The sequence below is a fragment of the Benincasa hispida genome, chromosome 8, assembly GCF_027475165.1.
Source record: "Benincasa hispida cultivar pf3 chromosome 8, pf3_genome.v1.1, whole genome shotgun sequence".
Taxonomy (NCBI): domain Eukaryota; kingdom Viridiplantae; phylum Streptophyta; class Magnoliopsida; order Cucurbitales; family Cucurbitaceae; genus Benincasa; species Benincasa hispida.
In genome coordinates, this window is record NC_143485.1 from 63758640 (window position 1) to 63784108 (window position 25469).

The 25469-nt window shown below is 31.7% G+C and overlaps 1 protein-coding gene across 1 annotated transcript; it reads right to left on the reverse strand.

Moving 5' to 3' along the window:
• Positions 1-7777: 7777 nt before the first annotated feature.
• UREG (urease accessory protein G) lies at positions 7778-11195 on the reverse strand. The gene is made up of 7 exons (XM_039040123.2): positions 10824-11195; positions 10545-10736; positions 10248-10308; positions 8983-9184; positions 8627-8748; positions 8424-8528; positions 7778-8116 (listed from the first exon to the last, which is right to left on the reverse strand). The coding sequence occupies exons 1-7, from the start codon at positions 10907-10909 to the stop codon at positions 8033-8035; spliced, it is 852 nt and encodes a 283-aa protein (XP_038896051.2). The 5' UTR covers positions 10910-11195; the 3' UTR covers positions 7778-8032.
• Between the last annotated feature and the right edge of the window lie 14274 nt (positions 11196-25469).

Here is a 25469-nt window from a genome sequence, read left to right on the forward strand (position 1 = left end):
AAGTTAGAGAGAAGGTAGAGGCTTGGAGGCTAGATTTTATGTGATAAAACTCCTTGCCCTAAATGGGCTATAAAGATATATTTATATGGAGAAAAGTTAACTCATTCTCCAGAATTTTTCTTTATACTCTTAGTACTAATTAATTACATAACTCTTATTTAATTAATTAACACAATAATTAAATAGTCATATATTAAATCCTATTTAATATACATTTATTTAATTATCATAAATATCATATATTTATACTAACCTCCAATCTCCATTATTTCTTAATCAATTAACTAACCATTAATTAATCAATGAAATAACTATATTAAATCATATTTAATATGAAGTTAATTAACATATAAATATCACATATTTATATGTGTACATCTCTTTTGAATCCAATTCATTCAAATATATATCCCTTACATAATTTAGATTATAGATCATATCTATAATTAACCATTATATATTAATCTCATTAATATAAAATTCTCTCATTCGATTTGAACAATTTAAATCATTCCTCATTACTTATCATATAGTGAGCTAACAAGAAGACATTATGGACCTACAAATTAGAAGCTTCAATGATATGAAATTAATTGATTCAACTTCTTTAATTCAATTAATCAATATTCATTAACTATCGACCATTCCACTAAAGACCGATAGCTGTGCACTCTTTGTTGGGTTTTATGTCCTAAAACTCATGGTTTGTAAACAATAGAACTTATACCGAAAATTTAATAAGTTGTTATTGAACATATTATTTTTTTAGAAATCTAATAAACCTAAAGTCCCTTGACTATTACTTGAGTACTTGAACTTTATGTGAAGACATAAAAGTGGATCAAGTTCGAGTAAATAGTAAAAAATGATCTATAGTATATGAATAAGGTTGGTGCCTTATTCTAGTAACACTATTAGATGCGGCCTACTCTGTAGTTGTTACAAAGAGTTGTAAAGTGCTACAAACGAAGTGATCCTAATTCGTACATGTTATGACATGAGGAATGAGGGTGTCCTGTGCAAATGAATTTTGTGCAAGATCGGACCATGAAACTAGTCACTCTTACTTTATAACGTTGTTTACTGTTTAAGACTGACTATTTCAAAGCGATGACGTAGGTAACTTGACCTTAATCTTGAGCTAACTATGAACTCCTGTTTGTTTGGGATTATCCTTTGATTTGCAAACGGTGAGAGTATACCAACATCTCTGCTTAATAAGCCTCCCATTTTGGGGATATCGGATGAATAACTGGGGACATAGGGTGTAAGATGGAATTCATTCCTACCCGATTAGGGTTAGTAGAGAGATTGTTTTCTTTAAGTGCAGATTCTGGATCTTGAACAAGAGATCTCACCCTCTCATTGGCCCAAGAGGGATAATGATTTGTTGATTAGATCACAAATCAATTGTTCATTAGGGAATCAGTGGGACTTGAGGACTAAGAGATAATTTCGGTGGTAAAACAGAGATTCAACCCAGTCATTATTACGAACAACCTGTGAAGGGTTAACTTACTAATCATGGTTATATCGAGTGGACAATAATATATCTACAGTGAGGGAAGTTCAACTATGAGTTTTAGTGGAGTGACCCATTAGTTAACGAATGGGGTTAATTCGGTCTAATGAGATCTCACCCTCTCATTGGCCCAAGAGGGATAATGATTTGTTGATTAGATCACAAATCAATTGTTCATTAGGGAATCAGTGGGACTTGAGGACTAAGAGATAATTTCGGTGGTAAAACAGAGATTCAACCCAGTCGTTATTACGAACAACCTGTGAAGGGTTAACTTACTAATCATGGTTATATCGAGTGGACAATAATATATCTACAGTGAGGGAAGTTCAACTATGAGTTTTAGTGGAGTGACCCATTAGTTAACGAATGGGGTTAATTCGGTCTAATGAGTTTAGCCAATTAATCTCGGATTGTTGGAGCTCATGATCTGTAAGTTTGCGAGGTCCCCCTACTAGCTCGTAAATGGATTAGCTCTAGAGTAGCATGATAAGTTAATCTGAAATGTTCAAATTAGAGTTAAACGGAATTGGAGAAATAATATTTAAATATGATTTAAATATTTGAAGATGGAATTGTGTAAAATTAATTTAATATTTGATATTAAATTAATTAGAATTATTTAAATTGTTTAAATAATTATTTATTAATTTTATTAAGAAAATTAATTTATTAAATTAATTTTGTAAAATTAATAATATTTTCAATTTTATTAAATGAATTTATTTGTGAAATCAATTTATCAAAATTGAAAAAGGAGAAAAATACATAATGGAAAATTGGATTTCTCCATTGTCTTCTTCAAGGTGCTCATACTTAACCCATTTCTTAAGTCTTCATTTCCTCCAAGCATGAGGTGCATCTTATGCAACTATTCTCTTTGCATGATCGTTTGCAATATATTGAAGAGATTGGAGTGATTTTGAGGCAATGCAACCGATAGAATTTTGCTTAAAAATTCGTGAGAAGAAAGAGTTCTTCACTGGGTTGCTGTTGTGAGTTTGTCTCCAAATTTCCTTGATTCTAGCTTATTTTGAGTCCCACAACTCAATCTAGAGCACCAAGAGAATATTAGAAAAGATCTTGGGGTAGTCTACAATAAGATTCGGATAAGATTTGCAGCTGAATTCAAGCTTTTGAAGAAGTTCTGCAAAGGTATGTCTTGAAACCCATTTATTTCTGCTATAACATGCTTTAGTTTCTACCAAAATTAATGAATTAGAGTGCTTATGAATCCTTGTCGCTTCCATTGCGTACTGGTATGTTTCAACACTCTTCGCACTGTAGATATATTTTTGTATCCATGGATATAACCAATCAATAGAGCGATGTCCCTTCACAAATGCTTATAACTACAACTGGGTCAAAATGTCGTTTCACTCCTGCAGTTACATCTAACTCCTTAAGTACCACTGATTCCTCTAATGAACAAACAATTTATAGTCCAACTATAGGCTAACACCTCTCGGGCTAGTGAGAGGCTGAAGCCTTATTGTTCAATATCCGAAACCACCTATTAAGGGAGCAATTTATCTACTTTCCCAAGGAATGAGAAGAAGTGAATTCCATCATATGTAACTATGTTCCCAGCTCCCTAATCAGAGAAATCCCCAAAATCGTAGGTTTATTGAGTCAACTATCATGACCACTCTCACTCATACAGATCAAAGGATTGTCATTATAAATAGAAGTTCACAACTCACACAGGATTAAGGTCAAGTCTCCTATGATCATCCTAGTGAAATAATAATTTCTTCAAGTAATGATGTTATAAAGAGAAACTAATTATTTCGTAGTCCAACCTATGTATAAACTCCTTTAAACAAGATATGCCCACTCACATGTCTTTACACGGTTCATATTGTTTGTAACACTTACATCTCATATAACAATTATAAAGTGAGTCGTATCTGCATTGTTACCAGGATAAGACACCCAACCTTCATCCATTTACTACAAACTTTTTAGATTATTACTTGAATATGAACCACTTGTATGTCAACTACATACTGTTCAAATGACATCATATAACCTTGGATCTTAACTTATCGGATTGAATTAATGCTGTCTAAATGTCAAATAAAATATCTATGATTTTATTATATATATAATTTGTGTTATCAAAACTACAAACCATGAGATATAGTAGATTTAGAATATCAATCCCAATAGATAGTTCATGAAATACTCTCTTTTGGGAACATTAAGATATAAAGCACTTGAGTCTACCACCTACTTTGTGTTTGAACTCTCTACATGATGACACTCACTGATTGCACAAATCAAGGTGATAACATTATCACTCTGAGAAATAATTGCTGTAATATTTTTATCATCTTCCTCATTTTGTGAGTCTTGCTTCTTACTTTGTTATTTCTTCCAATGATAGAATTTTTTTTTTATATGGACAGACTTGTTACAGTAGTGACATGTCCTAGTCTCTTTGTCTCTAGACTTGGACCTCCCTTTTGAGTTATCATGGTCTTTAGGTCCCTTACTCTTGTTTCTTCCACGATTCTCAACAACAAGAGCATGTAAATTATCAACTTCCATCTGCTTTCTTCTTATCTCTTTATTGAACATGCTTTGTTTGATAATATCCAAGACAAAATACCTTCAGGAGCAGAGTTACTAATAGTCAGAACCAAGGTTTCCCAATTGTCCGACAAAGAACTCAACAAGAACAAAGCCTACAATTCATCATCAAAATCAATCTTCATAGTAGTCAACTTATCAATAATATCCTGAAGGTCATTCAAATGCTTAGAAACAGACTTCCCACCCTTCAATTTCAAATTAACAAGTTGCTTGATTATAGAAGTTTTGTTATGTGTAGCCTTCCTTTCATAAAGGCCTTCTAATTTCTTCCACAACTCATATGGGTCGGACTCCTTAGACACATGGTTGAAAATACTAATATCAATCCACTGCCTAATAGTCGCCAAAGTTTTTCTCTTTAACTTTCCCCAATCTTTTTCTTCCATTTTCTTTGGTTTTGCAGGTTTATAAATTGTGTCATCTACTTTTATGGTTGTTTCAATTGGATCAAATAATCTTTGCAATATAACAAATCCTTCATCATCGGTCTCCAGATGGAATAATTAGTTGATGTCAATTTTATCATTGAACTACCTCCAGTATCACTAATAGACTCCATAACAATGATTAAGTTAAAACCCACTCTATACCAACTAATAGAACCCAAATAATAATACAACAACCTACTAGGATCTCCTCCAAAACAATCAACCAAATAATTATTTTTCAAAATACCAAAAAAAAATCATCAATTAATCACCAAGTAATCAGCCTAACAATGAACAACAATAAACCACAAAATTCTAGAAGACAGCAAAGAGCACACACGAATTATACGTGGAAAACCTCTTAGATGTGAAGAGTAAAAACCACGGGACTTGTGAGGAGTCAACTATTGTCAACTTCTGAAAAAATTGAGGGAAAAAGAACCCAAATAATTCATACAAAGGTTCACTACCCACCAATACTTTCATACATAAAAGATGAACAATTGAGAGATAAAAAGAATGAAAATCATCTAGTTTTACAGGTTCTGTTCGACAGCAATTACAGAAAAATCAGAGCTCTAAACAACGATCCAACCGTTCAAAACGGGTGTCCCAAATAGGTAGACCAAGTTTCAGCACGATCGTTTCAGCACGATCTAATGGTTCAAACTCCAGCAATCGACAATTTTGTGGAAATAACCGTTGAAAAACCGAACTGTTGTCTCACTCTTTTTTTTTCACTCTCTTTTCCCTTAGGTCATCCTCATATCACATAAAGAAAACCTAGGACTTTTAAGATGGGCCAACCCAAAAAATTAGTTCCAATTGGTTCACAAAACACAAGTTTAAAATAAAGTCTTGCTTGCTTGTGCAACAAGTGGGATGGAACCCACAAGAATATATACTCGCTCTCATAAATTAAAGGAAAGTTGAAAACAAATAAAGAAAAATTAAAATTAAAATTAAAATTAAAATTAAAATTAAAATTAAAATTAAAATTAAAATTAAAAACCTTGATTTCATTATTCCCTCTCTCTTCTTTTGTCTCCCTCACACTCAATTTCTGGCATTGTCTCCCCTTAAGACATAAGAGAAGATAGCACAATAGTCGTAAGAGAAGACAGTAGTCCTTAAGCTGTTGTTGTAATCATCATTCCTTAGATTTCGTCGGAGAAAATACTCAAGCTTTGAATATGAAAGGAAATCCAACGTTGTCCCTTATATTACGTTGAAGAGAAATAACACACAGTTGCCATCGTAACTAATTGAAGACACAGTCACGTTCAATGGAATTGCAGTCGATTGGAGAGCTACTGAAGAATCTTGCAGTCGATTAGAGTTCCTAAACCCTTGTAGTTGTCTGTCATTTAATTATTATAAAAAACAACTTAGGAAATCTCTTTATATTAATAGATATAAGGGAAGATAAAAAAACGTTAGAGGAAATATCAATGGTAGTGGAAAATATAATCTTTTTATTTTTATTTTTTTTTCATTTTTCCAATTTTTGAATTTTAATTAAAAATGCAGCAATGGGAAGAATAATATTTGAAAGATAGGTTGCAAGGGTGTTCATGGGTTGGGTTGAAAGATTTTCTAGACCAACTCAATTTTTTGGATGGTAAATTTTTTCAACCCAAATAACCTTTATTAAAAAATGAATCCAACCATATTTAGGTTGGGTTGGTTCGGGTTAATCGGGTCATTTATTTAAAATTTTGTTCTAAAAAGAAGCAAAATGTATATATATGTAAAAATCTAATTTAATTATTTTTATATATTGAATTAAGATTAACAACTCAATTTCAATTTATATAGTGAAAAATTTCTTTTTAAGTGCAAAAAAACTACTTTTAAGAGTTGTTGATGAATAAATTATTCAAAAAAATATTGAAATTAAATAAAATTAAAATCAATATATGTATAAATAATTGTGTTATAAGTAATAAAAAATATATATTTTTTAAAGTTAATAATAAATGCGGGTTGGTTCGGATTGATTTGAGTTATATTAGTGAACCCATGAACCAATCCAACCCATAAATTTTTAATTTATTTGAACTCAATCCAAAGGATTGGGTTGGGTAGATCAGTTTTTTGGGGTCATCGAGACTTTTGAACACCCCTGATAGGTTGTGGCTTAGCCACTCACAAAGCTGATATTTTAATTTTTTTTTTTTTTTTTTTTTTTTGATATTTTTGAAAATGTAGACTCCAATGGTTTATTCTTGTAATTAACCCAGAAACATACCAACAAAGAATAACAATCTCCCTTAATGGCGACACTTGAAAATTTTTTTTAAAAAAAAAAAAAAAATAGAAAAACAATAGACCCACCCCAGTAACGAAACAAAGGTCCCGTATTTAATTTTTATTTATTTTTTTTTTTCTCAAAATATGGATCCACTTCTAAGTTTGTAATCTAAGAATGCAATTTAATTGAGACGTAGAATGTGATCAATCTTACAATGCAATCTAATTGATTGAGATGCAAATGATGATCAATCCGATTGCATTTCAAAATTAAGTGAGATTCACTAGCTAATATTGTTGCAATCATCTTACTGTTGTATGGAAAACATGAATCTGTCAAACAGTAAATGTGACAGATTCTTAATTCTAAATAAACATGATCAAAAGTAATTTAATTACGTTTGTGATTGTGACTGATTATGATTGATCTATCAAAATCTCATTGAAATCAAAAATTGGTAAATTTGATTTTAGTTCTATTTTTGAAATTTATATGATTTTTTCTTCTTCTGAAAACCAAAAGAGAATTTTTTAAAACCAAAACTTGGTTTGATTTTGAAAATGTAAGTAAAAAAATGGATGATAAACATATAAACTTATAAATGAAAGTAGTATTTATAAGCTTAATTTTCAAAAACAAAAAACTAAAGCTCTATTTGATAATAATTTAGTTTTTGATTTTTTGTTTTTGAAAATTAAGATTATAGACACAACTTCCATATCTAAATTTATTTTATTATTATCTACTTTTTACCCCTGGTTTAAAAACCAAGTCAAATTTTAAAAACTAAAAAATGTAACTTTTTAAAACTTGCTTTTGTTTATGAAATTTGGTTAAAAATTCTACCATTATATTCAAGAAAGATGCAAATCATTATAAAAAATGAAGAGAAAATAGACTTAATTTTCAAAAACCAAAAATAAAAAATGAAATGGTTACTAAAATAGTTAACAAAGATCCTTTGAAGGGTCGAGCTAATCACACAAGGCATAAAAACTTCGAGCATTGGTAAATTCTCATGGAAGTACGAACCTCTTTTACGATGTTGGAAAGACATAATTCCTGTCTAAAAGCTAAAAGTTAGAGCTTTGCCACAAAGGAAGAAGCCTCGTTTGTTAAAACAAGCTTGACAGCATTTAATTCTTACGTGAAAGGCAGAAAAACTAAGTGCAACGGCTCCTATTGCGGTTAAACTTCAACCAGACCCTGCCATTTTCCGGCTGAGAAATTTCAATGGCGTTTCTTCCCTGTTGCTACTTCCCATGCCTGTATAATGTGGTTAACGATTTCCTCAACGCCTACTCCATGTTTAACCTGCACGAACATCGGTCGGGCATGTATCATTAAAATGGACAAGGGAGTTTTTTGTTCTTCGTTCTTCGTTCTCATTCAAGACTCAAAGACATTAACTGAGTTGATGTTTTGGTTACTCATAAAGTAGAGGACAGCACAATCAACTACATGATTCTCGAACATGCAATGTTAGAGGATCCCACACGGGAAAAGATGAAAAGAATTCATGATTTTTATAAGATACATGGACTACTCCTCTCAATGTTAGTTAATTTTGAGATGGAACCTAATACACTAGAAGATATCAAACAGAGGGGTAAGAGCTGACCTGAGCAAATACAAATGGTCCCCCATCTCGCATTTTCAGTGCGTCACGCTCCATAACTGCTAGATCAGCTCCAACTGCTGGTGCAAGATCAGTTTTGTTTATAACCTGTTATCAAAATACAACCATTCGTAAAAAGATGCCTACTTCCTGAGATGAGTGATCATAAATTTTTTGGCAACCCACAGGATCAGAAAATCACATACAAGGAGATCAGCCTGAGTGATTCCGGGGCCACCTTTTCGAGGAATTTTATCCCCACCAGACACATCTATGATATAGATGATATAGTCAGCAAGTTCCCTGCTGAAATTGGCAGCCAAGTTATCTGCACAAGAAAACAGATAAATCTTGTATTGAAGACTACAAACTCTAAATATTCAACATACCGTTTGAACCCACAACTGGTTTTTATAATGTTAATGCAAGTCTATTAATGAGAAGGGAATGCTAAGATGGGTCCAGTTTTGCATGGATTGACAATTGACATCATTGAAAGAGAGGCTAAAATAATCTAACACACATGTTATTCAAACTTCAAAATTGGGGATTTCCAAATTACCTCCACCAGATTCACAGAGAAGTATGTCTGTTTTGTACAAATTCGAAAGCTCCTCGAGAGGTCCAAGATTAATGCTGATGTCTTCGCGAATAGCAGCATGTGGGCAGCCACCAGTTTCCACTGCTCTAATCCTTTCCTCTGGTAGTGCTCCATGTTTCACCAAAAATTCTCCATCCTCTTTTGTGAAGATGTCGTTTGTGACCTAACAGTGATCATGTCAATCAATCTAACTAAATATCTTTTCTTTTCAAATAAAAAATAAAGATCAATATCTCGTGTTTGATGATTTTTCATTCTCAAGTTTCTAGCAGAAAATCATTTCATTCTACCACAATATTAGTTATTTACATTTACTATAGCAGAGAACTTGGTTAATTGAATTAGCCTACTTAATAAAAAAACGCATTATCGAACTTGAATTTTAGCCCTCATGTGACAATGCCGAAATTGGTTAAAAAATTATGTGACTGGCAAATACCATCAAGTCCTAACAGAATAGGACACTTTCATAGGCGTACCAGTTTATCAGTACGCTAACTCTTTCTTTCCTAAGAACAAAACACAGAGGCCCCATTTGGGTACGAGATTTTTTTTTTTTAATATGTAAATCTATGCTTGTGTTCTTTCAATTTTCTAATTATGGATTTCACATTTGCTAAAGAAAACTTGAAAAATCTTAGTCAAATTCTTAAAACAAAAACTTATTTTTGAAGACTACTCTTTTTAGTAGAAAAGATTAGTAGAAAACGGATAACAAAATATAGAAAGTTATGGTGGAAGTAGTGTTTATAAGCTTAATTAAAAAAATAAAGAGAGAGAACAAAGTCTAAAACCAAATGATTATCAATTGAGGCTGAAATAACTCTCATGGATTTTCCTCATGCAGTTAGTCAGTAATAGCTCTTTCTTGAAGTTCGAAATGAAAAAGAATACTTGCACCGATCTGTTCCCATATCTAGTAAAGGAATACCAGCATATAGTAATCACTGTATAAAATCCCTTCTATACATGTACAAAGCAGTGGAGGTTATCCAGCTGAATATATTCTAAAGCATAAAGGAAATGATGTTTTATCAGTCTCAAATTAGATGGGAAACAGGCTTTCAAAATAACAGAAGAACTCGAAGCTGAATGAATCTACTGCTTTACTTTAAAGTGAGCATAAAGAAACAAAGTCAAAGCATAAAAGACCCAACATTCTACAAAACCACAGAAACTGAAAAGTGAAAGTGATATTGAGAATCCCGATTCAAAATCACACTTACTGCAGCTAGACTGTATTTATCACGTAAGAAGGTACAAAGTGCCAGCATCAGAGCTGTCTTCCTAAACAACAATAAAACAACATTGGAAATGTTATTAAATCGACCATCAAAGAAAGTAAAAAAATGTAAATAGTAAAGAAATCGACACAGACATTCACGTAGTTCACTATGCCTATTAGGTACACAGACATTTATGTAGTTCACTATCCACTTAGAAGCTCAAAAGCTAATCTCCTCTTCATTTTCTTTTAATGGAAATGAACACAAAAGATGAAAGGAAACAGAAGATAGACATACCCAGTACCAACGGGGCCACCAATACCAACGGTAAAAGCTCTTTCATTAAAATTTCTAGTAAGAAGAGGGAGAGCTCTCCTGGTGAAGAAGCCAGGAGAGTAAATGGGTTCATGGGAATGAGGCACCAGTCCATCATGACTGTGATAAACCCTACCATCTGCTCCAACAAAGGAAGAATCCCCCTTAGGTTTTCTGTTACAAGTGAAAAATGATGAACACTAAACCGGAAAAATGAAATCGGATACCAAAACGTAAATGTACAAATTGAATGGAAATTACTCGTGGCTGTGGTGATGGTCATGTCCGTCGTGGTGGTGGTGGTGATGATGATCGTGGTCATGGTGATGAGTATCTTGCGAAGCCATTGGTAGAGTGATGAAGTTCTTGCGGAGTAAATTAACAATGGCGGATGAAAATTGAAACGGAATTTGGTGTAGAAATTGAAATACAAATTAAGAACGGAGCTCGATTATTGAGGGGAGGAAGAAAAATCCAAGAGAGTGTCACAGATTCCACAGTATCAACAGTTAGAACGAAGACAAGAAATGTCAGAATTAATTAAATATTAAGTTTTCCATAATTGGAGGTGTCAATTTGTAACGCAATTCTCAAAAGGTTCTCCTCGAGCATCCTGTATTAGACAACAATTGTAGAAAATATCATCCATATAAAACACATTTATTTTGAAAAATTCTGTCCACATATTGTTATTTTTTATTTTTATATTTTTCATATTTGGATAATTATACGAAAATAGTAGAAATTTGAATCATAACCTTTGATAATCTTTCGTTTTTTTAGTATTTGAAAAATAAGTCTATTTTCTTCCTATTTCTTACTAATGATTTGCATCTTTCTTAAGTTAGTTCTCAACTAAATTCCAAAAATAAAAACTACTTTATTTTTTTAGTTTTTTAGATTTTAGTTTGATTTTTTAAATTATTGGTAAAATATAGATAACAAAGAAAAAAATTTGAAGATGAAAATACTTTCTATAGACCTAGTTTCCAAAAATAAAAATAAAAAATAAAATGGTTACAATCTGGGGTTAAATAATACATTCTAAAATCTTTTAAATCAACTCAACACAATTTCGAAGAGGGATAGAAAAAAGTTACTAAGGAGAACTAACTCTTTACTCAAAGTTTGAACACTCGCAAGTTGATCAATCTTATTTGAATGTCATACAACCCTAGATAAGAATTGCAAAATATGATAATGAATCTCTGTCATCTATATAAATAAAAAAATCATTTTCAAAATTGCAAATAATATATTGTCCGTACAACCTAATGGATAGATTTTAGATAACTTTCCAGGTGTACACGTTATAGATATGAGTAAAATGACTAAAAATTCTTATTTAATATGTTTTAAAAAAAAGTTAAAATTGGAAACAACAAAACTCATTTAAATCATTAAAGAATAAATAAATAATAACTTTGAGCTTTTTGCGATTCATATCAAATAAACATAAATATTTTCATGATATTTTTAAAAGTCGATCGCGACATTAAAAAAAACAGTAAAAAATATAATATAAATAATTTATTAACTTATTTAAAAAGTGTAGATTTTATTTATTAATTTAATTATTTTTAGAACTTTTTCTAAAATTTCTATAAATATCAATATTCTATCCATATTTCGATTGAAAGTTTTATAAAATTGAATTAAGTTATTGTTTAGTTGTTTTAAATAGTAAAAATATTAAAATTATTTTAAGTATGGATCAGGATAGACTTCTATATTTTAAAATAAGTTGGTTTATTTTTTTAATTTAAAAATATTTCTAAACTATCTTTGTTGTCATCAGACATGGAAATATATTTATAAAAATATGAAAATAATGAATTAAAAAATAATTCATCTAGGATTCTAAATTAGAAAAATTATTGGATAGAAGAAAAATTGAAACTCCATATTTATCTAATCGTTCTAACTTTGAGGTCTGAGATAAGGATTCATTAATGTCTCATCTGAAAACCATCAAGGATGACTCAATTTGGCCAACGTTGAAACAAATAATGATGAAATATCAATATATCCATAAATATTAAATTTCTTGTCTATTTAATATAACGACTTTCAAATCTAATGTCATTGTTGAAAATTTTAAAAATTCTTTGATCTATTATATATACATTTAAATTTTATGTCTAATGAAAATCTAAATTTCAATTTTATGTTTAGTAGTTTAGTAAATTTTAAATATTTTAAAAATACAAAGACTAAATTTGTAATTTTGCAAAGTCGGTAGACTAATTTTATAATTTATCCATCCAAAAAAAACAAAGGAAAAATAATAATAACAAAATTAAAATATCATTTTTGGTCCATATTCTTTGTAACTAGTTTCATTTTAGTATTTATATTTTTAAATGTCAAAATGTAGTATCACTTTTGATGAATTCTAAAGTTAGTATCTATTGTTAGGTTGTGGTTATTATTTTTCTTTAAAAAAAAGGACAAAAATGATAAAAGAAATATCCATAAATTTTGCTACTTGTTTAAAAATATCACTCTTGATCTTTTATAAATGTTTCAAAACTCCTCTTGAAATAAAAAAGATGATGTGTCTAAATGTCATTCTTTCAAACTTAATACAAGCAAGCATCTTAAGTCACTATTATGTCATTTCATGTCACAACCTTATCGATTTTTCTTCTAATATTTTAAATCATTTCTACTCTAAGGGAAGTTTCAAAATGTTTATGAAAAATGGAGGGTAATATCTTAATTTATGGATAATTTTTTTAAAATAAAGTTTAAATATTTTTTTTAATATAATTTAGAAAGAGAAAAAAAAAAAAGAGAGCTTTTATTAGCATTCCCTCTATAATTTTATATTAACATTGTATTGTTTATTAAATGAAGATTGTTATTATTCAACTAAATTTGATAAAAATTAATTTAAACCAAATTTAGATGTTTAAAAGTGCATAACCTAATAACCATTTTTTTTAATAAAAAAAAAGTCAATTATGTTCTCTTTAGTGCTAAATGTTTGAACTAGACATGTTCAATTTTTTCGAGAGGACCAACCCCTAACAAGATATGATTCTTCGTTTTGGCGGGACTGAGAGAGAAAGAGGTTGGAGGAGAGAATTTTTCCATTGGCTAAACGAGTAAGGATTCCCCGTCTCACCTCATTCCCGGCCCCAACCCATTTACCTTTATATATATATATATAATTTATTATTATGTTATTATTATTATATAAATATTATATCCCCGTCCCGTCCCCACCACCCCGATCGAGGCGGGGACCCACGGAAATTTTTGTCAACCCTATTCTCAACCCACGTTCACGACCCTCCAAATTTCTTTTCCATTTAATTAATCATTTCATTGTTTTTCTCTCTCTTCCACTCATTCGTTCACATCCCTTGTATAAATAAATCATTCTCTTCTTTCGTTCATGCTCGCGAAATCACAATAAAAGGTTAAGAGGTGGAAAATAAATTACATCATTTTTTTCTACTTTCCATTTTTTCATATCTAATTATATATATATATACACACAGAAATGTGCTTGTGTGTATTATTTTCTTCCTTTTTTTTGTTTCGTATAGATATAGAGAAGAGAAACAAGATCGAAACATTTGAAGTAATTTTTTAATTATTATTATTATTTTTTTTATTGTCTCACCTACCTTTTTATTCATGCTCACAAAGTCACAATGAAAAACTATGAGGTGAAAAGGAAGTTACATTGTTTTTGTGACATTTTTTTATAAATGTGTTTGTGTGTACTTTTTCTTCTTTCATATTTTTTATGTAACAAATGTCTTATTTAAAATTGCACAAGAACTTTGTTATTGGATGATTTCTTGATGATCACCATACACGATAATGATAATTACAACAATTATCACGAAATTATAATGAAGGAGAATTATGTACTTTTTTTTTTGTATAATTTATTTAAAAATTGCAATTAAAATTTATCGTGTATCCTTATATTTATTTTTTAAAAAATTATATGAACAAATTTGGTAAGTGTAAATCTTTTGTTCATTTTTATAATGTCTTGATGTGTATTTTAGACAAATGTTGAAGTCATAATTAAACAAATACCAAATTTATAACAAGTTGAAAGTTTTTATATATGTTATATAAATAATAAAAATAACGACATTGACAAATCATTTTTATATATTAAATTTATAGAACTCAATTTTAAAGATGAATGTGGAAGAACGTAATACATATCTAGATACACTTGTCTTTTTTTTTTTTTTTCTTCTTTTTTTTACATTAAAGGTGGAAATATCACATGCATTACAATTAGTACTATGTAAAGGAGTTATGTGGAAAAACTTTTGATTTTCACTTTTACCCCTTTTAATGGATGAATATAGGGATATATTAGATAATTTTATATTTAAATTTTTAACTAAAAAATTTTCATATTTTTTTGTCATTCATATGTTAAAATAAAAAATAAATAAAAAAATAAGATGACATCTTATCTCTATCTCATGTTATCTAAAATTAAATGATAGTAGATTTTTTTTTAAAAAAAAATCATATTTTATCATCTAATATCTAATTTACGTTAAATAAAAAGAAAGATTTTATGTTATCTTAAAAACCTTCCATTTACATTAAATTATAGTATATTTTCAAAAGAGTAAAGAAAGAAAAAAAAGCATTTAAAAAAAAAAATTCCTTCATGAAGACTTAGTTAAACCTTTCGTTTTCATGTATCCCCTCTTCCTTTCCTTCTTCATTTTTTTGTTTTGATGTTAATTTTGATTAATAGTAAATATTTGAATACTGTTGTAAAATTGAGAAGCACAATTGCACACATTAAGAATATGGATATGGAGATAATATAATATAATATTAAATCATAATAATAAAAAATAAAAAAAGTAAAACTATGAAAATTTCTCCAAAATTCTCACCAATATGTGTGTCTCTACAAAATCCACCAAATGCATTTATTTGTAGGCAATTTGGCAAGTAGGAGGTAAATTACATAGATGCTAATATTGTGTAATCTTGAGACAAATGGACAACACATGGGGTAATAGGAGTATGATACATGTCCTTTGGATATTAAGCATGAACATCTATATTACACTTAATTCATAATATTTATAATACTCTCCATTAGATACTCATATATATATGAAATATGTTTCGTTAAAACCTTACTAGGAAAAAAACCTACAGGAAAAGAATCCTAGTAAAGGAAAAAGAGTACATATATCATATAATTTATACTCCTAAAAGAATACAATATACTTGCTCCCCCTAATATACTTGAGTCACCATATTCCAATGTTGTGCACCAATTTTTCAAAGGCTGCAGTTGGTAATCATTTTGTAAATAAATCTACCAGGTTATCCTTCGAACAAATTCGTTGTACGGTGATGTTATCATTTTCTTCAAGATCATGGGTATAGAAAAGTTTTCGTGAAATATGTTTTGTATTTATCTCCTTTGATATATCCTCATTTGATTTGAGCTATACAAGTTGTGTTGTCTTCATATAATATTGTTGGAAGATTTTTACTAGAAGAAAAACCACATGTTCCACGAATGTGTTGAGTCATTGATCTTAGCCATATACATTCTTGACTTGTCTTGTGAATTGCAATAATTTCAACATAATTTGAGGAAGTAGTCATCATGGTCTGTTTCACTGATCGCCATGATATAGCAGTTCCTCCACATGTGAATAGATAACCTGTTTGAGATCTAGTTTTGTGTGGATAAGATGGATATCAAGAATCTGCATAGTCAACTAGATCAAAATTTGATTTATTTGAATAAAATAAACTCATATCAACCGTTCTTCGAAGATAACGGAGTATATGCTTAACTTCATTTCAATGTCTTTTCGTTGGAGAAGAACTGCATCTAGCTAATAAATTTACTGAAAATGCAATATATAATTTATTAATTATTTGATAATTAACCCCTTTTCTCTCTAACCACCCCTAGTGGGAAGTTATCTGTTTTTATGAAAAAAATGGAATAAAATAGAATTTGATTTTATTATTCCAAGAGAGAATGTTACACGATTTGTGAGTAACTAGACAACAACCTTGAGAGCCTATGCGATAGACTCGCTTCTCTAAACGATCAAGAGTATCTTGCTATACGATAGCATTGCTTCCTCGATTGTCTTTCTCCTCCAACTTCAAACTCCTCTCTAACCAAAATTAGCCAGAGTCCACTACTTCTGGATTATCACACCAAGAATAAAAAAGTCACTAAGTGGTAGTGTCCCTTTTTAGTTCGAGATTCTCGTTGTTGTTTGTTGTTGTTCGAGGAGAGTTCGTGACTTGTTCGACGCATTCATGAACGAGTACAATCGAGGGATTAACTTGTAGAATAGTTCTTCAAAGGTAAAATCTCTAAACCTTTTGTTTATTATGAGATAGCATGCTGTAATTTAGTTTTATGTATAATCTGTTCTTGTAGATTGTAAATGTATGCATTCAATCGAAATGGGATTTGGACGATCCGCTTTCGCTCAAAAATTCTCCGTCAAAATATTTCCTTCAAATACATGTTTACAATCCAAAATTAAAACTAAAATCTAACCTAATGATACCGAAAACATCAAGGGAAAGAAGATAGTAAAACCTCTCCTTAGCCTCCATAGCCTCCAAGTTCACCAACCTTCAGTCGCCAAGAAATTTCAGTATAATTTCACCTAAAAACTGAAGGGATGTATATATAGAAAAGTGGCAGCATCATGACACTAGATAGAGCGTTGCAATGCTCTAATGTGGCTGGTCTCGAATAGAGTCGCAATGCTTGGCTGACGTTCACTTATGTGCGCGCGAAGGCATCTCCGTCTCAATGTTCATAGCTTTGCAATGCAACCCTGCACTTTAGAATTCTACCTTCAAGCGTCAGGCAAGCGTTGGGGCTAGGCAAATCACGAGCATTGCGACGCTGAGGTAAAGGCATTTTGGTCTTTTTAACTCATCTGAAGCTCGAATGCTCAAATCAACTCCAATTTGCTTCAAATTAACCCTATTCAACGATGATGCACCCTCTTCATTGCTCGGTACCTGTAAAATAACACAATAAACACATAAAATCCAATAACAAGCCCAAATTAAGCTAGGAATAATAGCTCGTTTTGAGAGCTATCAAACACCCCCAACTTAATTCTTGCTCGTCTCGAGCAAGGTAGAAACACACAATCAAGCAATCATGAAATACATGCTAGCTCTAGTTGCAAAGTTGTTACTCCAGTCTCAACAGTCAATTAGAATAAATATTGTAATCAAGAACAAAATCCAATTACAATCAATCAATGAAGGACAATTTCAAGAATGATTCTTTATCTATTCATGCATGAGTGAGCCTAGAGTCTTGCTAGTTAAGCTTGCACAGCCTGGAAAAGTTTTATAAAGTCCTCATCTCGTTTTTCCCCCTACTTTGGCTCGATTATCAATCTCGGACATACCGAGCTTGCAAAAAAGAGGGTAACACTAAGACAATGGTGCCTAAACACACACACAAAAAAACATAAAGGGCATTTATTTTACCTAGAAGGCTAGCTTTCACACCCCACCTCTGGGAACCTATCCACTCTTTTCTCCTGGGGCCCTAACTAGACACGATGGAGGTAGCTCTTTTCACCTCTATCCATGCACACACACACACTATTTTTTTTTTCAGGTAAGCTAGCTATTGCCTCATTTTTTTAATTTTTTTTTTTAAGTGTAACTAATTTTCTTTTCTTTATTTTTTCTTTATATATATACAATAGACCCTATTTTATCTACTTTGTCTAGTTTTGCTCTAAAACAAGTAAGGTTACTCCTAAGTTAGAGGTGGACCTTTCGAGGTAACAACTGGAATACAAATTAGATAACCTAATTCTAAATATGCAAGACTTTAATTTCATAAAACAATGACTTAAAGATGCATGAAAGACAATAATTTTTTTTAATTGGGCTAAAAATCATGATCATGCTTTCCTAACGTTCTTCCATGTGAACTCTATTATAAGAAGAGTGCGTCATAAATCATCACAAACCATCATAACAACAATAGAGCAACAGAGCAAACAAGGCAATCAAAGCACATAAAGCATAGTCTGAACACAACGCTCAAGGACCCCAAGCTAAGATAAAAGCTACCCAACAGGTACCTCACCCCCAACTTAAAACGATACATTGTCCCCAATGTATCTCAAGTAAAGCTCAAAAAACGATGAGGAAAGTGGCTTTGACCGCCACATTGTCGAGTTGACTGCCTTGTTGGCCACGTGACAGAGTGGAGTTCACAGCAAGCAGAGGTAGCAGGCTCGAGGTTGCAGTAGAGTCTAGTACCACATGGTCATTCCAAGAAGGGTATTATGGTCATTTGGCCTATGTGCCTCACCATGCTTGGTCAGAGGAGTCTTTTGACCATGGATACTCAAGATGGCAACATAGCTTGGACAACCGAGATCTCACAGCACCCTACCACTCAATTCATGCTCATTCTTCAGGGTTAGGTAAGTCTTTAGAGGCTTTGATTTTGGAGTTTGCTGACAATACTTTTAAGCTTTAGCAGGACAACCTTCGTATGCAGTAGGAGTTCAAGCGCTTCCAGTGGGAGTCTTTGCCCCAAAGCAGATGTTAGAACTGACTTGCAAAGTCTGAGTGAGCTTGTTGCCCAACTTGCAACTTCAGTTGGGAGGCTAGATGATAACTTGTAAAAATACAAGTTATTATATCTCTTTATTTTAAAATAATAAGGTAAAAGCATGAAATCTAGATACTTTTTGCCAATAAATCTATACATAAAGCAAAGCATGCGATCACATACTTTCAACGTATAACATATTTAAATTCCAGACTAATTTCGCTACTTCTGTGCAGTCTACTCTTCAGCAGTCTAATGATCACGTGATCGCATGCCCATTATTGCATTCAAAGCAAGAAGCGGCCTGAGAAGAAAATGAAGACGATCGCATAAGCTGAAAGCGATGAGGCATGACATGACATGGACGGTGGGTGTCACATCACAAGTTGCGTTGGTGGCCGACAAGAAAGCTGTGTTGAAGATTCAATGAACCACTGACATGTTGCAATCGACGTAACAAGATATGGAATTTAATGTGCTCTATCAACACAATCATGAGCTTAAGAAAAGAAGTACTCGTAAACACCTATAAATACTCATGCAAATTCCATGCAGAAGGAGTTCGAAGTTCTTAGTGCTTAGTTCTTAGTTCTAAGTTTTTCAATATACATCGTGACTTATATTAGGGGATACATTATGGGAGACAAGAAGAACACCCTGAGAAAGGATTCTGCTTGAAACCCTTATCATCCTTCCATAGAAACTCCTTGGTGAAAGCTTAGAACTCTAGAGAAAGAAGAAGATAACATTGTTTGAATATCTAAGGAAGCAGTTGTAAAACAAGTTGAAGGAAGCAAGATATTGCGAGCCACGGCTTGATTTTCTGACCCTTTCTCTTTTTGTGTATTTGTATTGTATTTCTTGTATTGACAAATTCAGAATTGCAGTATGAATACATGTTTATTATACATCTTGTCTATCATTTTCACCAATATCATGCATAGCTAAATCGTTCATGGGTTGAGAAGATTGTAGCTAACCGACTAAATAACTGGAAGAATTATGTGATCAACTTGTTTTATGCATGCTTATATTTGTTGTTTGAATCAATTGAGAAATTTTTCTAAGTAAAGCTAATCTAAGTTTGAGAGAATTTAGATTAAGATCTCATAAAACGAGAGAAAATGTTCCTTAGAAATAAGTACATTCTCTACATAGTACACCTATCGCATGCATCTTAGAGATAAAATAATGTGGCAAAGAATACTGAGAAGTGTTGGTCGTAACATTGAGTGTATAGCTTGATCGCATATTTCATCTAGTTGTTTAGGAAATGTTAGTAAAAATTCTTCTCAAACTTCCAATCGCATAATTGTTATCCAACTCACACTGCTTCACTTTAGACATAATCCTCATCGCATATTTAGGTTTAACTTTGCTAATTCAATCACTCCTTTGAACATTTTAAACTCACGCTAAGATCATCTTTTAGTTTCATCGCATACTTACAAGCAATCCCTACGTTCGATCCTGAACTCACCAGGAACTTTGGTCAAATTTGCACTTGGGTTTTACTAAAGAAAACTAAGCGTTAAATCTCATAAGCATCATTATTTCATCGCATGTACAGAATGCATCACTAGACGAGTCGTTGCCAGATAATTCCCTTGACTTCTTAGAGGCCTAGAAGCATGAGGTAGTTCATGTCGACACGGTGGAGGAAGAGGAACCACTTCCTCTAGATTCGTCCCCAGTATGACTTCGAAGTTCTTAATTTCTGAATTTTCTAATACTTTTCTTCAATTTCAATAAGACACTCAAGCTCAACTTCAAAGCATGGCAAACCATGTTGCCCAACTAATCGATGCCTTGCAGAGATTGAAGAGCCAACCAGAGCAACCCATTGTCTATTCCTCGGAGGCAAAGTTTCTTGGGGAGTGTTACTTCTCTAATGATGATAAGGACGTCACTCCATGCTCGTCAATTTGTAAGACTAAGGAGGATCCAAAGTCTAAACCCCACGACATCCAAATGATAGAGTTAGAGGACAAAAGACCTCGTCCTGTTCTAATACTTAGTATTTCATATATTTTTTAGTGTTCCTCCCTTAGTCCTCACGAGTCTGTTGAGTCTTTTCTTTCTTTTGACTCTTTTGGGTGACTTAAGTCTTTTCATTCTTTCCATTTTCCTTTTTTGCCTAATTTCAAAAATCACAAAATTGACCTGTCTGGTTCTCTTCAAAAGATAAAGAGTCTTATAGCCTTACCGGGCTATATTGACTCATCTAAGAAAGGACCAGAGAAATATGAGAAGTTTTTTTGTGTCGAAACTGGGACAGGTCACATCGAGCAACCGACATTAAAAATATGCCCTTCCTGGAAGGAGCCAGGTGAAAAAATTTTACTGTTTTCCTTTATTGCTTTTGTAGCTGAGCTTCTTCTTTTTCTTTTGTAGGTTTTCCTTTGCCCTAAAAATAGAAGAAGATCAATTCATCGCAAGCCTTCATACCACCATCACGTGCATGTAAACGTCATCAAAGGAGTTTTTCTGGTCCCTTGACTTTTTTTATTTTTGGGCTTAGATTAGAGATACATTGGGGACAATGTATCATTTTAAATTGAGGATGGGGTATGTTTGGGGTCCTTAAACGTTGTGCTCGGACAATGTTTGTGTGCTTGAATTTCTTGCTTGCTCTTTTGCTTGGTTTGTCATGATTAATAGTTGTTGATGTGCCCTCTTTGTGATTAAGTTTGCATGAAATTATGTTTAAAGAGCATGATCATGATTTTTAGTCTATTTTAAAAACTTTTATTATCTTTCATGCATGCTTAAGTCCTTTGTCTAACGAAATTAGGTCTTGCATGCTCAAAAGTTGTATTATTGGGCTTATATTTTTGCTGTCACCTCAAAAGGCCTAAATAATAGGTGTTAAGTGATTGAAAGCTCAACCTAGTAATGCATGCCTAAGTTTTTGCCGAACGTTTGTTTTGTATTGTAAAAACCAAGCATGTTATACAGTAAAAGAAAGTTTGTAAAAGCCAAAGCATGTTGTAAAGTAAAAACAAGTTTGCATGTTATTTTTTAAGAGGATTACTCCTCTTTGTTGAGGTTATGGTTAACCTAGGGCGGCTATGACACCCGTAGTTTTTCTCTGAGCTAAAGTACCCCGAGGAATGAGTAAGCTTTGGCACCTTGTTAGGAAACATTGCTCGTAGTTAGATGTCTTTCATATAACCCGTATGGGCAAGTCAAAACGAAGGTGACGTGTCTAGATAAGGTGCCTCTTTTGTGTAAAAGTAAGAAAATAAGAAAAAGACAAAAATGGAATAAAAATTTTAAGTCTATCATCGCATCATTGAGTCTAGGAAGCTTAACTCTTAGGCCTTCAAGCTAGAGTAGGGAAAAAACGAATTGAGAACCTTAAAAAACCATTCTGGGTTGTGTGGGCTCAACTAGTAGGGCTTTAAACTCATCCATGCATGAATAGGTTTAGAATCATTTTTAAACATGCTTCATTGATTTATTGTAATCAAATTTCATCTTTGATTGCAAATCTTATCTTAAGAGTCTGTTGAGACTAAAGTAACAACCCTTGTGATTGAGCAAGCATGAATTTTGTGTGAATGTGTGATTCTACCTTGCTTGAAGACCATCAAGAATTAAGTTGAGGGTGTTCCATAACACCATAAATGTGTTATCTTCCTCTTTTTAATTCTAGGTCTTTACTGTGTTTTAATGTGTTTATTTAGTGTTTTTGTAGGTTTCGGGCACTTAAGAGGTAGAATCAGCCGTTACAAACTGTTTAGGGTTAATTTGGAGTAATTAAGAGTTAAAAAGAGCATCCAAGCTTCAAATGAGACAAAATGACAAAAACGCCCCTGAAGGCGCATCCCTCAGCACCGCAATGCCAAGTGTGGCGCTTTTTCCAAAAGTGCCAGATTTATTTCAGTGTCGTTATCTTGTAGTGCTATGACACTACATACTTTGACAGATGTGTGCGCGCCAAAGCGTTGCGGCGCTAACCCTAGCGCCATGGAACCACCACAACTACTATATAAAGAGTTCTTCATTTTTAGGGTAGAGGATCAACCCCCATTCAGCCTCCAGTCAAATTTCTTCCACTTTTCCCTCTGCCACTTGTGCTTTTCTATATTTTCTTTCCTCTTCTCATGTAATTAAAGGAACAATGTTGGGATTTGTCTTCTCCGTCACCATGTTTATGTAAGTTCTAGCTATTGTCTAGTTTAGGGATTTGGAACAATATAATTTTTTGGAGTTTTGTTTAATTGTAATCTCTATATCTTGATTATGGTTTCTTTCTGTTTGTCATACTTAATCAATTGCATTTTCTCTTGATTGTCTGACAAATTACTTGAGGATTTGTGGTTGAATGCTTAGGATTATCTAGCAATATGTAACATGAAATTGTTAGTGAGTCCATAAGAAGCAGTAGGTAGTTTGCAATTTGTTGTCTAAAATGAATCGTATTGTTCCTATCAACCTAGAGAAAATCATAGTGGGGTGTTTAATTAGACGATGAAAATTAAACTTTCATCCTAGTGTAAGCCCTAGAACTTAATGTGATTGGTTAATCATGTTTAATATGGATTCATTTGAACATGTTTGGCTAATAAGGTAATTAGGACCGTTGCTTGGATGTCCAATCAATTAAGCTAGGCATAGTTAAGAAACTAAAACTACATTAAACAATTTGATGATCAAGATTATATTAAGCAATTCCAATTCCCTTAAGCTAAATTGTTTCCTTTAATTGCATTTCTATCTTTTACTTTATTTGCACTATATTTTCTATGCATTTCGACTTATCCAATCAATACCAATTTCCCCCCCCCCCCCCCCCCCCCCCCCCCCCCCATTTTACCATTTTAACTAAAAATAAGTTTTGAGGAACTAATCTTTTGCTCTTCCCTGTGGTTCGACCCCGGATTTGCCACTTGTACTACTAGTTAGTATAAGTAGTTTGTTTGATGATTTATAAATATTATTTGATTGGCGGTCTTTTGAGAGTGACACTAAGAGATTCCATCCCGATCAGTATTGATAAGTATCCAAATTTAAAAATATCTCAAAAGACTAAGAACTTCAAATTTTTATATCTAATATACTGGTATTGATATCAAATTGAATTTTGTATATAGTGTCTTTGGATATTTCACCAATACACTTTAATCCTTGGTCCTAACTTATTCAATTAGAAAAATATTAATTTTGATGGATGAAAATATGCTCAACTTGTCAAATTCAGACATATTGTGTAACTTTACAATTTGTAATGGAAAGAGGGAATGAATTGCAATTGGATGAAACCTTTGGAGCAAAGATGTGTGATATGTTACAGTAAGAACAAACATTTAAGAAAACAACTTTAGATTATATTCATTGTCATAAAACACAGCCAAACAGTTTTCATGTATACAAATTTATAAACATCGTAGAACTCACCAACAAAAGTTCATTCTTCCACAATTTATTAGACAAACATAGAAAGAGGCAGAACAGAGAGCTCAAGCTCTATATATATATATATATATATATATATATATATATATATTTATTTTCATTTTATAATTAAAATAAGTATTGGCAACTATATTTTTTATTGTAGTTGTTTTTTTATTTTTTAGAAAGATATTCAAATTCAAATTTAAATTAGTACTATTTTATAAAAAAAATCATAAATTAATATATATTATTTTTTTTGTAAAATAATAAAACAATTTTAATTTTAAAAATTTCAAATTAAAAAAATAAATATGTTATATAAGTTCAAATCATATTAAATTAATTATAAATTAATGAATAGACGAAAGGGCATTCTTGAAACATTATCTAAATTTAAGACATTTTGGGGTAGATTTCCTACAAAAACAAACATAATTATCCAAGTATTATCAATTATCTTTAAAAATATTCATACAAAACAAATATGGTTATCTAAGGATGTGTAACATTTGAAATTTATAATTCTAGGCATCTAAATATTCCAGCTATCTACATTTCCAAAAAACAAACGGCCCCTAATGTTTTCCATACAAAACTAATGCTAAGGGTATTTTTAACTCTTTTTAGATGTATAAGATACTTTTGAAACTTCTGAAAGTTTAAACATATTTTTTACACAAAGTACAAAGTTTTGGGATATTTTGTATAATTTAGCCAAACTAATTTTTCATCTACCACGTTTAAAAAATATATATATGTTGCATTTACATTAACCAAGTCTAATAATTTTTCTAATAGTAAAGAGAGTTGTTGAATCATTTTATTCTATTTTTCAATCTCATGGGTTAAAGGTGTCCATTTTGAAATTTTAGTACCAAATATAGACATTAGCCTCAAATTTTAAAGACGAA